Here is a 12,695-nt window from a genome sequence, read left to right on the forward strand (position 1 = left end):
GGAGGGTCTTGGATCTTTCCTTTCACCCCAGAAAAAGAGGTGGGGGGCTCCAGACCCGCCCCCAGTTTCTTCTGCGCGCCCCGCTTCAGCATCCCGACTCACCTGGAGCCCTCGGCGTCGGAGGATGTTCGGCTCGTCCATTGCGCTCCTCGCTGTTGCGCGTCAAGGAGGGTGCAAAGAGGTTCCCGGCACTTGGAGGGGAGGGGAGAGGTTGGGGGGGGGGAGAAGGAGGCGGAGGGTCCTCTTGGCTGGCATTGGTTGCCCAGGAATCAGCTGATCCCTCCTTGCAGAAAGGGGGGGGGGGCAGAGAGAGAGAGAGATTTCCCCAGATTCTGCAATAGCTCCAAGGGAGGCGAGGGAAATGACATGCGCTCTATTTTCACACAGACACGGATTTTTTTTGCATGCACGCAAATGCCCGACACGCCTTTTGCGCGCATTCACACGTGCACCTTGCAGAAAGGGCGGAGGGCAGAAAGAGAGAGGGAGAGAGAGAGATTTCCCCAGATTCTGCAATAGCTCCGAGGGAGGGAAATGACACGCGCTCTATTTTCACGCAGACACGGGATTTTTTGCATGCACGCAAATGCCCGGACACGCCTTTTGCGCGCATTCACACGGGCACCTTGCAGAAAGGGCGGAGGGCAGAGAAAGAGATATTCCCAGATTCTGCAATAGCTCCAAGGCGGGGAAATGACATGCGCTCTTTTCCCACGCAGACACGGGGTTTTTTGTTTTGTTTTGTTTTTTGCATGCACGCAAATGCCCGGACACGCATTCACACGCATTCCCAACCAGAACCGAAACAGGCACGTGCAAAAAGGAGAGGCTGAGGACTTGAAGCTTCTCCCGCAATTTGGCCGGCCTCTTAGGACGTGCCGTGGGAACCTAGGGGCAGAGGTCCCTTCGCCACCCCATAATAATAATAATAATAATAATAATAAAGAGGGAGCCCCCCCCCCAAGTTGATGGGCACTGACATTCAAATAGTGCTCTGTGTCATGTGATTATGTGAGGCGGGGCTTTTCTGCCCACCCACGCACCCCACCCACCCAATATTTCACAGAGTTGGAAGGGGGCAAAATCAGGGATCTTTTGCCCAGCGCGGAACTCGAACCCAGCACCCTGTGAGTCCAATTAAAGAAGAATGAAGGGGCTACAGGAGGAGGAAGTAATGGGTGTATGTTTGTAACAGGAGCTGGGAAAATCTGATTTTTTTTTAAAAAAAAGAAATTGTATTATTACATTTCGCCTGATCGAGTCTTTTGACTGACTGGCTGACATTTGGGCTGAATTGTAATACCAATAGAAAAACAGAGAGAGTCTTGAGTCCCTGCAAAAGGCTCCTATTTAAATTTGTTTTTAATTATTATTATTTTAAAAATAAAAAGCTTAAAGGAAGCAGCTTCCTGGAGCTGCAGGTGAGGGGTGAGGGGAGGGGGCGACTAAAGGGGGACAGGCTGCCCCCCTCCCAGAAGAAGCAGAATGTGGCCCCCACCCCATAAATAGTAAATTAAGGTCCCAAGCAAGCCTCAAAGCAAGGGTTCCATCAAGGAAGGGCTCCTTCATTCAGGGAGGGAGGCAAAGGGGACCCCCCCAGGCTTGAGGGGTGACATCAGGCCTGGTGAGAGGAGAAAAAGGCCTCTTTGATCCTGCCGGGTGGGGGCCGGGGACAGGACAAACAAGCCCCCTTCTTGCCCTGCAGAGAGGAACAAAGAGCCCCAGTGATGCTTGAGCCCCCCCCTTCGCCGGGTGGGTGGGTGAGTCACCCGGGAGAGACATTGCCAGGCAGCACCCGGGGAAGAGGCCGGTGGCCGGGGGGGGGGAACAGCCCCCGGAAGGAAGGAAGGAAGGAAGGGGACAGGGTGTCCCAGCAGAGAGTTGCAACCCCCCCCCCCCCGCCTACCAGCACTGGACTCCAAGAAGGGAGGAGGGAGGCAGCGGGGGTCCCAGGAAGGGATGGGTGCTGCCAAGCGGGCGAGGGAACCTACCGGACTGGATTTTGCTTGCTTCTTCTTCTTCTTCCTCTTCTCCTTCCTCCTCCTCCTCCTTCTTCTTTCCCTTGTAGCCGAGTAAGATTCTCTTCCATGAACACGGTTTTAACACTGAGTCCATGACTGTGGAGGCCAATTCTGGATCCCCACGTCCTTCCACAGTGGGGACATTGGTTTCCAGGCGGGAGTTGATCCTGGTGAGGGTTTGCCAAGCGTGCCTTCCTCTTAGCACGTTTCTCCCTCGCGCCCTGAGTTCGAGTGTCTTCAAAGCCCAGGACACCTTTGGTCAAGGCTGCTCTCCAACTGGAGGCGCTCGCAGGCCAGTGTTTCCCAATTGTCGGTGTTTATACTACATTTTTAAAGACTTGCCTTGAGAGTCTTTGAACCTCTTTTGTTGACCATCAGCATTACGCTTTCCATTTTTAAGTTCGGAATAGAGGAGTTGCTTTGGAAGACGATCATCAGGCATCCGCACAACATGACCAGTCCAACGAAGTTGAGGTTGCTTCGACACTGGTGATCTTTGCTTCTTCCAGTACACTGGCATTAGTTCGCCTGTCTTCCCAGGTGATGTATAAAAACTTTCAGAGACCCCGTTGATGGAATCTTTTGAGGAGTTGGAGATGGCCTTTATGAGTGGTCCATGTTCCACAAATGTACAGTAATGTTGGTTTCAAGCAGGGGTGCCCAAACTTTTTTCAAAGATTTGATGAAGTGAACATGCGTGAGGGCCGACCGAAGTTATTGAACTTTCTTTAGGATTTTACCCCAGGATGTATACATAGACTGCCACGGGGGCCGGATTAAATCGGCCAGTGGGCCGGATTAGGCCCCCAAAACGGACTTGCCTGCTTTAAAGCAGGGGTAGGCAAACTAAGGCCTGGGGGCCGGATCCGGCCCAATCGCCTTCTCAATCCGGCCCACGGACGGTCCGGGAATCAGCATGTTTTTACATGAGTAGAATGTGCCCTTTTATTTCAAATGCATCTCTGGGTTATTTGTGGGGCATAGGAATTCGTTCATTATTTTTTTTCCAAAATATAGTCCGGCCCCCCACAAGGTTTGAGGGACAGTGGACTGGCCCCCTGCTGAAAAAAATTGCTGACCCCTGGTTTAAAGACTCTCTCAAGGCAAATCTTTTAAAATGTAGTATAAACACCGACAACTGGGAAACATTTGCCTGCAAGCGCTCCAGTTGGAGAACAGCCTTTCCCAAAGGTGTCCTGGGCTTTGAAGACACTCGAACTCAGGGCGCGAGGGAGAAATGTGCTAAGAGGAAGGCATGCTTGGCAAACCCTCACCAGGATCAACTCCCGCCTGGAAACCAACGTCCCCACTGTGGAAGGACGTGGGGATCCAGAATTGGCCTCCACAGTCACTTACGGACTCATTGTTCAAACCGTGTTTATGGGAGACAATCTTACTCGGCTACGAAGGATTGCCAAAGAAGAAGAAATTCAATAAATTATGATGATGATGATGATGATGATGGCGGGCGATTCGAACCCTGCTCTCCCAGATCCTCGTCCTGCGCTCTAACCACTGCACGGCACTGTCTCAGGGAGACAGGAGGAGCCGCCGGAAGAAGCTGAGGCCTGGATGCGACGCAGATAACATTTCAAAGAGGGATGTGGTTTTTGCTCGGTGAGAGTTTGGGCGTCCGGCTCGCAGGAAGTCTCTCTTTTGCTTCGAATGAGAAGGTAGGAGTTGAGTCGATTCCTTTCCTGCGTTCTGTTCTTCGGCTTTCTCGAGAGGAGAGGAGCGCCGGGGGAAAACAGCCACCCAGGTACCCTCCCCCCCCCCACAAAAAAGGTACACGATCCCTTTGCTTTTGTGGAAATACGCTGCCTTTTCCCTTTTTTACAAATAAATACTTGGTATAAGTGGCTGTAAGCCCTAGTGGCTCATTCAAGCCTCAAGCTTCAAGCCTAGTCTATCCAGTCTATCCACACCTGGGCTGGAGGAATCAGCCAGAGTTGATCTTCTGTTATTACTATAATTTTATTTTTAAAATCAGGGCCAGGGGGAATATGGCCAGGTATCTGACACCCAAACCGGTATCTCTCCACCCACTATAAAAAGGCTTCTGGTTTTTTCACGAAAGTATTTTTAAACATTTTCTTTAGCTCATTATGTATACCATTTCCCAGAAAACCTTTACATCTTTGTAAGTCCACCACATGTGGTAGAATAAACCTTCCCTTTCTTTACATTTCTAACACTCTCTGCTTCTTGTCTTGTACATTTTGGCCAATTTAGCTGGTGGTAAATACTGCAAAATTTTAATCTGGAAAACCAAATGAGTAAGTTGATATATACCGTATTTTTCCGTGTATAACACACACCTGGTGTATAAGACGGCCCCTATTTCTGGGGACTCAAAATTAAGAAAACGGGGAGGAAATCCCCCAGAAATGTCGAGCTTTATTTGGGCAGGATTGCCCCCTGAAATCGCTCACATGCCACACCGACAACGCCACTCACAAATGTTGCAAAAGCCTGCTCTCCTAACCCCCAATTTTTGACATGATGTTGTTGTTGAGTCGTTTAGTCGTGTCCGCCTCTTCGTGACCCCCTGGACCAGAGCACGCCAGGCCCTCCTGTCTTCCACTGCCTCCCGCAGTTTGGTCAAACTCATGCTGGTAGCTTCCAGAACACTGTCCCACCATCTCGTCCTCTGTCATCCCCTTCTCCTTGTGCCCTCCATCTTTCCCAACATCAGGGTCTTTTCCAGGGAGTCTTCTCTTCTCCTGAGGTGGCCAAAGTCTTGGAGCCTCAGCTTCACGATCTGTCCTTCCAGTGAGCACTCAGGGCTGATTTCCTTCAGAATGGAGAGGTTTGATCTTCTTGCAGTCCATGGGGCTCTCAAGAGTCTCCTCCAGCACCAGAATTCAAAAGCATCCATTCTTCGGCGATCAGCCTTCTTGATGGTCCAGCTCTCACTTCCATACTATCACTACTATAGCTTTTATTATACGGACCTTTGTTGGCAAGGGGATGTCTCTACTTTGTGATGTACTCTATTTTGACATGATAGTTGAATACAAACACCTAGTCTTATACACAGAAAACTATGGTATATATATATTTTTAAAGCCAGGTTCCCCTCTCCCCTTGAGCTCTAAAATTATCTGTGCCGCCTCCTCAAACGAAAACCACACCGCAGAGCTTTCTTTCATTTTTCGTTTTTATTTTCCCTTGCCTCGCTTGCGGGTTTCCCAGAAGCACCTGGGCCGGGCCTTGCGGGAAGAGCACATTTCTGCACCGGTTTTGCAGCGTCGGCGCAATCTGGGTGCCCGGGGGGAAAGAGAGAGGGGTGAGATCTGGAAAGGAAAGTAAAACAGAGGAGGGGGGACTCAAAAAAGCAGGGCGTATTCATCCCTAAAGTGACTTTGGGTTCCCCTTGCAGGAGCGGCTGCCGATCAGAGCCCTGCATCTGTGTCGGGCCCCCCGGAGAGATGCCACACCCGAGGGCCCTTTGGAGAGGAAGGGGGCCCCCCAGGCACCCGTGGCTGGTGGCCGTGGCCCTGTGGTTGGCCGTGGCGTGGGGGTCAGGCGGTAAGTTATCATCTCTGCCCAGGAAGACATGATAAGGTGCTTCCTGCCGCAGTTTCTAAATCAGCAATGGCAAGAGCGGAGATTGGGATCGACCGGTAAATCTGTGGCTTATTTGCCGGAGAGACAGAAATCAGGGTTGTGTCGAACGCAACTGCGAGATTTCATCTCTCTGGACCTCTGGAAACGTTGGAGGGGATGGAATAGGACGTCCCTCTTTTCAGGGGAGAAACGTTGGAGGGGATGGAATAGGATGTCCCTATTTTCACAGGAGAAACGTTGGAGGGGATGGAATAGGACGTCCCTCTTTTCAGGGGAGAAACGTTGGAGGGGATGGAATAGGACGGCCCTATTTTCAGGGGAGAAACGTTGGAGGGGATGGAATAGGACGTCCCTATTTTCAGGGGAGAAGCGTTGGAGGGGATGGAATAGGACGTCCCCATTTTCAGGGGAGAAACGTTGGAGGGGATGGAATAGGACGGCCCTGTTTTCAGGGGAGAAACGTTGGAGGGGATGGAATAGGACGGCCCTCTTTTCAGGGGAGAAACATTGGAGGGGATGGAATAGGATGTCCCTATTTTCAGGGGAGAAACGTTGGAGGGGATGGAAGAGGATGGCCCTATTTTCACAGGAGATGGTGGGACAGTGTTCTCGAAGCTGCCAGCATGAGGGAGGCAGTGGAGGACAGGAGGGCCTGGCGTTCTCTGGTCCAGGGGGTCATGAAGAGTCGGACACGACTAAAGGACTAAACAAGAACAATACATAGGGGTCACGCAAACTCAACAACCTACAACAGCAGGCTGCACAGTCGAGAATCAAAGGGAAATATGGCCTTTGAAAGAAAAGGCTACCCTTAGTCATTAATTTCGTTGTTGTAATTATATTTATGAATCACTTCCCATAAAAACATCTCAAATTACTCATTTCGCCTGTAGACACGCCCACGATTCCGCTCGTAAAAATCTGCCAAGACCAAGACCATTCTTGCAACCCATTCTGCTTTTTATTTACCGAGCAAGAATTTAAATGCCGGCCGGTTGTTTAAGAAAAGGCGATGCAGCCACCAAGCAGTTTGCAAAAATCTTGAACTGGGCAGATAAACCATAAAAAAAACCCAAATATAAATTCCCTTCCATCTGCTTCATCTGGTGGTCGTTATCGGGAGAGCCTAAGTTCTGTAATTTATGCTCTGGAAACCTCCAAGTTAGACTACTGCAACGCATTATTTGTGGGGCTGCCCTGGGAGACAGTTCAAAACTTCTTATTTCTTTCCATCAGCATTTAATGCTTTATTGATTAGAATATGGTCAACCAACAGTATAACAAAACAATAATGCATGTTACGAACAGAATTTTTTCCCTACACAATAAATTCCATTTTGCACCTCGGCTGTGCACATTTTTGCAAGTAAATAGGTCAGGAGAACAACAGAGAATTGAGGAAGTGGTGCATTCCCCCCTGAAGTCAGCGCAAAGGAAATTGCGCACAGAAACAGGGAGGCGGCAGGTTCTGCGCCGCACAAACTCTCCCGTGAACCACACAGGATTATCTCGGGGCGGGAGCAAGGTTGATATCCTCTGTCTTTTTAAAATGTGGTTTTTGTGGAGGGGCCTGTTGGGTTGTTGTCTTTATTTTCATTAGGTATTTTGTGGTTTCTATATCTTGGTTTTGTTCTGTGAAACGCCCTGGGACCCCCAGGTATAGGGGGCAGTATATAAATTTAGTGAAGAAGAGGAAGAAGATTCGCCTTGCTCAATCGCAAACCCTCCCAATATCCCGATTTTCCAGTTCTGGATTTACAGAAGCCGTCCCAGTTTCTGATGTGATCCTGCAATTTCCCACTTTTCCTTAGGACATCCCTATTTTCACAGGAGAAACGTTGGAGGGGATGGAAGAGGACGTCTCTATTTTCAGGGGAGAAACGTTGGAGGGGATGGAATAGGGCGTCCCTATTTTCAGGGGAGAAACGTTGGAGGGGATGGAAGAGGACGTCCCTATTTTCAGGGGAGAAACGTTGGAGGGAATGGAATAGGGCGTCCCTATTTTCAGGGGAGAAACGTTGGAGGGGATGGAATAGGACGTCCCTATTTTCAGGGGAGAAACGTTGGAGGGGATGGAATAGAACATCCCTATTTTCAGGGGGGAAACGTTGGAGGGGATGGAATAGGGCGTCCCTATTTTCAGGGGAGAAATGTCGGAGGGGATGGAATAGGATGTCCCTATTTTCAGGGGAGAAACGTTGGAGGGGATGGAAGAGGACGTCCCTATTTTCAGGGGAGAAACGTTGGAGGGAATGGAATAGGGCGTCCCTATTTTCACGGGAGAAACGTTGGAGGGGATGGAATAGAACATCCCTATTTTCAGGGGAGAAACGTTGGAGGGGATGGAATAGGGCGTCCCTATTTTCAGGGGAGAAATGTCGGAGGGGATGGAATAGGATGTCCCTATTTTCAGGGGAGAAATGTCGGAGGGGATGGAATAGGATGTCCCTATTTTCAGGGGAGAAATGTAGGAGGGGATGGAATAGGATGTCCCTATTTTCAGGGGAGAAATGTCGGAGGGGATGGAATAGGATGTCCCTATTTTCAGGGGAGAAATGTCGGAGGGGATGGAATAGGATGTCCCTATTTTCAGGGGAGAAATGTCGGAGGGGATGGAATAGGATGTCCCTATTTTCAGGGGAGAAATGTGGTTCTCTTTTGCGCTGCCCAGGTGACGATGGAGCCCCCCGAAATCTGAAGTGCTTCAAGGCCTGCTGCTGCGGGACAGAAGAGTGTCGCCCCAAGTGCAGCTGGGAGGCCGGGGGCCACATGGGGGCCGTCTACATCCTCCATCTTTGGTGAGCAAAGGGGCCACAAGGGGCAAGAAATCCAGGGGGAATTTGGACAGCGGAGGATTGGAGCACTTTATTGGGAGGGGGAAAATAATCATTTCCTTAATAACAATTGCAACAATTTATTTAACTAAAACAATAAGGTTATAGCATATGTATCCATGTTTGTTAGCTGATGTGGTTAAACAATTTTTTAAAAAAACCTGAGTTTTAGCACTCATGAAAAACTTAAAACAAATCCTTATTTTCTGATGAATAGCCTTTGGACTATAATGTAACTTAAACAGAAAATCTTTAGAAAGATTTTCCCTCCGAAAGCATTTTATTTTAAAAATCGATTTGAATTTTAAAAATCGATTTAAATTTTAAAAATTGGATTTCAAATGTAAAAATCCAAATTAAATTTAACAAAAATTACTTTTAAAAAATTCATTGATTTTTATCCACCCTGATTAGGAACTATAGCTTCACCGGTTGGATTTCTGCCTTTCTCAGGCTGCCGACACGCACTCTTTTCCCTTTCCTGTTTGCTGGCTGATCAAAGATCCGCCCTCCTTCCCCGCAGGTACCCTGACCACCCGCCTGGCGAAAGGCACGCCACTTTCGAGACCGGGAACGCCACCTCCCTGTTTCTGAAACGGGAGCACGTCTACATGGAGGTGAAGGTCACTGTCTGGGTGGAGAGCTGGGTTGGCGAAGGCCTTCCTCCTCTGCGGTCGAACAACCTCACCCTGGTGATCAACCAAGCCGGTAGGCTGGAAACAGCAAGTGGGGTGGGATAGATGACTTTGGGGGTCCCTTCCCAATCGACATCCCTATGTTTCTATGAGCTGGGGATATACAGCATGGAAAAGAGGAGATATGAGCATAGTTGTCAACCGTCCCTTATTTGGCGGGAAAGTTCCTTATCCCAGCGCCGTGTCCCGCTGCTGTCCCTTATTGATGATGACCCTTAAATGTCCCGGGTTTCAAAGGAAGCAGCTCCTCTCCCTCCCTCCCTCCCTGCCGGCCAGGGAGGAGGGAGGCTCCAACTGTGTTGCTTGGCTGCATTGCTCACCCAATAAGGAGTCTAAGAACGACTGGGGGGTGGCGCTTGCATGCCTTGTGCCGATCAAATCAGCCGCGTTGCCTGGGGACTCGCCTTTGCTCAGCGCTTCCCAGCGGAGAGGTGACGATGGTTTCCCTTGCTGCGTCCCCTTTGCCGGGTTGCTGCGCTGTGGGAACCACCGCTTGAGGCTTCGTTTGGCTGCTGGCTGGGCTTTCTGCCTTTGGCTGGGAGGGGCTCAGAAGTTGAACGTACCTGTGCCCCTTGGAAAATCCCTTATTTTGGCTGCTGATCCCTTATTTTCGAGGCTGCTGGTCCCTTATTTTCAAATCTGTAAGTTGACAGCTATGGATATGAGAGCCAAATACCGTATTTTTCGCTCTATAAGACGCACCAGACCACAAGACACTCCTAGTTTTTGGAGGAGGAAAACAAAAAAAATATTCTGAATCTCAGAAGCCAGAACAGCAAGAGGGATCTCTGCGCAGCGAAAGCAGCAATCCCTCTTGCTGTTCTGGCTTCTGGGATAGCTGCGCAGCCTGCATTCGCTCCATAAGACGCACACACAGTTCCCCTTACTTTTTAGGAGGGGGAAGTGCGTCTTATAGAGCAAAAAATACGGTATCTCACAGGAGAGGGAGCGAGCTTGTTTTCTGCAGCTCCTCCGGAGCGCACGACTTGAACCCGCGACTTCGACCGCCGGAATTTGGGTGGGCGACCACGGGTTGAGATTTGGGCATGGCAGAGGGTTGGACTAGATGACTTTAGTGGTCCCTTTCAGCAATTCTGTGATTCTAGGAGCTTTTGCTCTCAGCCTCCACCATCTCATTGCAGTCAGGCTCGAAGCACCCACAAAAATCAAATTTTCAAGGTCAAGAGGCCACATGACCCTGACGTGGAACGAAACCCACAACTGCTGCGCTTCCTCCCGGGAGAATCAAGTCAGGATGCGGACAGCAGTGCACGCCAACTGGACCGCAGTAAGTTGGCCATCGAGACCAGAAGGCAAGGAGAGGGTGTCTTTAAATTTGGGTTCCAGGATAGAAGAATAATAATCTTATGATAATTATTTATACCCCGCCCATTTGGCTGGATTTCCACAGCCACTCTGGGTGGCTCGCAACAGAACCTTAAAAACACAATAAAGCATCAAACATTAAAAGCTTTCCTAAACAGAGCTGCATTCAGAAGTCTTCTAAAAGTCAGATAGTTGTTTATTTCCTTGACATCTGGTGGGAGGGTGTTCCACAGGGCGGGTGCCACCACCGAGAAGGCCCTCTGCCTGGTTCCCTGTAACTTCACTTCTCGCAGGGAGGGAACTGCCAGAAGACCCTCGGAGCTGGACCTCAGTGTCCGGAGTGGACGATGGGGGTGGAGACGCTCCTTCAGGGATACTGGGCCATTTGGGGCTTTCAAGGTCAGCACCAACCCTTTGAATTGTGTTCGGAAACGTCCTGGGAGCCAATGTAGGTCTTTCAGGACCGGTGTTATGTGGTCTCCACTCCCAGTCCCCAGTCTGGCTGCCACATTCTGGATTAGCTGCAGTTTCCAGGTCACCTTCAAAGGTAGCCCCACGTAGAGCGCATGGCAGTAGTCCAAGCGGGAGATAACCAGAGCATGCACCACTCTGGCCAGACAGTCTGCGGGCAGGGAGGGTCTCATCCTGCGTCCCAGATGGAGCTGCCCTGGACAGAGAACTGACCTGTACCTCCATGGACAGCTGTGAGTCCAGAATGACCCCCAGGCTGCGCACCTGGTCCTTCGGGGGCACAGTTTCCCCATTCAGGACCAGGGAGTCCGTCACACCTGCCCACCTCCTGTCCCCCAAAACAATATTGCCCAAGGTAAGGATGGAAGGGCCTCTCTCAGTCAGCAGAGCAGGAGGCTCCCAGTGCTGGATTTACGTATAAGCTAAGCAAGCTCTAGCTTAGGGCCCCACTCTCTTGGGGGCCCCCAAAAATTAAAGGGGAAAAAACCTGGATGACATTTCCAAAATGTAAGATAAAAAACAAATGAAATAAAACCTACATCCAGCAACAGTGTTTTGTGTTGTGTCGGCTCCTCTGATGTGAGTCATGGCCCCGCCTGCTCCCTCAAATACCCCTGCTTTGCTCCTTTCTATATATAGGGTGCCGACGTTCTGCATGGATTGATTGCAGGGCAACGTGCGCAAATGGCTTGAGATACCTATTCGGTCCATCAATGACCATCTAGCACAGGAACCCCCAAATTTGGCTCTCCAGATGTTTTGGGACCACAACTCCCATCATCCCTAGCTAACAGAACCAGTGGTCAGGGATAATGGGAACTGTAGTCCCAAAACATCTGGAGGGCTGAGTTTGCCTATGCCTGATATAGCATCTATTCAACACAAAAATCAGCGACAATTTGCTGTTGACAAAGGACAGCTGGACATAGAAAGGGCCCCGTTACCTTGAGGAGCCGAGGGCCACATCAAACTTCAATCCGGCCCTGCTCTCTGGTTGTGGGTTTGTGCCCCTTGTTGGGTGAAAGATTCCTGCCCTGCAGCGGGTTGGGATGGATGACCTGGGGGTGCCCCTCCTCGTCCAACAATTCTGCCATTCCGGAGCTCTGAGGAATCTGGAGTTGGCAACCTCGCTAATGCCGCCCCCAAACAGCTGCTTGAAATCTCCCTGTTATGTAAAGGGCACAGGGCGCAAAGGGTGACGCAACCCCCCAGCCAGCTGTTCTGCAGCTGTTGCAAAATAAACGGGGGGGGGCAGGTTGAGAAATAAATAACCCGGACTTGCAAGCGTCCGATGGCAGCCGGGGCTTCCGCAGAGCTGGGATTACGGCGTCAAATCTAACAGGATCAAGAGGGTTCCTAGTGGGAATTTAAACGCAGACGCCCACATAAGTCTTACGTAAGCTTCCTGCATATGATGGGGATAATAGAATCGTAGAGACGGGGACACCAGGGGGTCATCCAGCCCAACCCGCTGCCATGCAGGAAACTCAGATCTGGGGGTGCCCCGGTCTTGGTGCATATTTAGGGTGGCGCTCGTCCTGTCCTGTGACTCGGGGGCCACAGCTCAGGGATAGAAGCCACAGAGTCCTGAAAATAAGGAATTGGTGATGCTGGCATAATAATAATAATAATAATAATAATAATAATAATAATAATAATAATAATATTTTATTTATACACCGCCCTTCCCAGTTTAAAAACCGGGCTCAGGGCGGCTGACAGCAAATATAAAACATTGATTAAAATGCGACTTAAAAACAGCATAAAATACAACATAA

At 50.1% G+C, this 12,695-nt stretch overlaps 2 protein-coding genes across 4 annotated transcripts in view; one reads left to right on the forward strand and one right to left on the reverse strand.

Moving 5' to 3' along the window:
- Positions 1–204, reverse strand: part of MAST3 (microtubule associated serine/threonine kinase 3) — a 57,035-nt gene extending 56,831 nt beyond the window's left edge. For 2 of the 3 annotated variants that reach the window (XM_053372399.1, XM_053372398.1), the window contains exon 1: positions 103–197. In XM_053372399.1, the coding sequence (XP_053228374.1) occupies positions 103–141 (39 nt within the window). In that variant the 5' untranslated portion in view covers positions 142–197. Of the gene's footprint in view, positions 1–102 lie in introns of all 3 variants that reach the window. The other variant, XM_053372402.1, reaches the window with a different exon arrangement.
- A 3,271-nt stretch (positions 205–3,475) lies between these two features.
- LOC128405875 (uncharacterized) lies at positions 3,476–12,116 on the forward strand. Its single transcript, XM_053372890.1, has 6 exons — positions 3,476–3,694; positions 5,404–5,552; positions 8,263–8,389; positions 8,949–9,133; positions 10,263–10,408; positions 11,958–12,116. Exons 1-6 carry the CDS (start codon positions 3,687–3,689, stop codon positions 12,114–12,116), a joined length of 774 nt encoding a protein of 257 aa, XP_053228865.1. The 5' UTR covers positions 3,476–3,686.
- Positions 12,117–12,695: the final 579 nt, after the last annotated feature.

The sequence above is a fragment of the Podarcis raffonei genome, chromosome 18 (genome assembly GCF_027172205.1).
Source record: "Podarcis raffonei isolate rPodRaf1 chromosome 18, rPodRaf1.pri, whole genome shotgun sequence".
In the NCBI taxonomy this organism is placed as follows: Eukaryota; Metazoa; Chordata; class Lepidosauria; order Squamata; family Lacertidae; genus Podarcis; species Podarcis raffonei.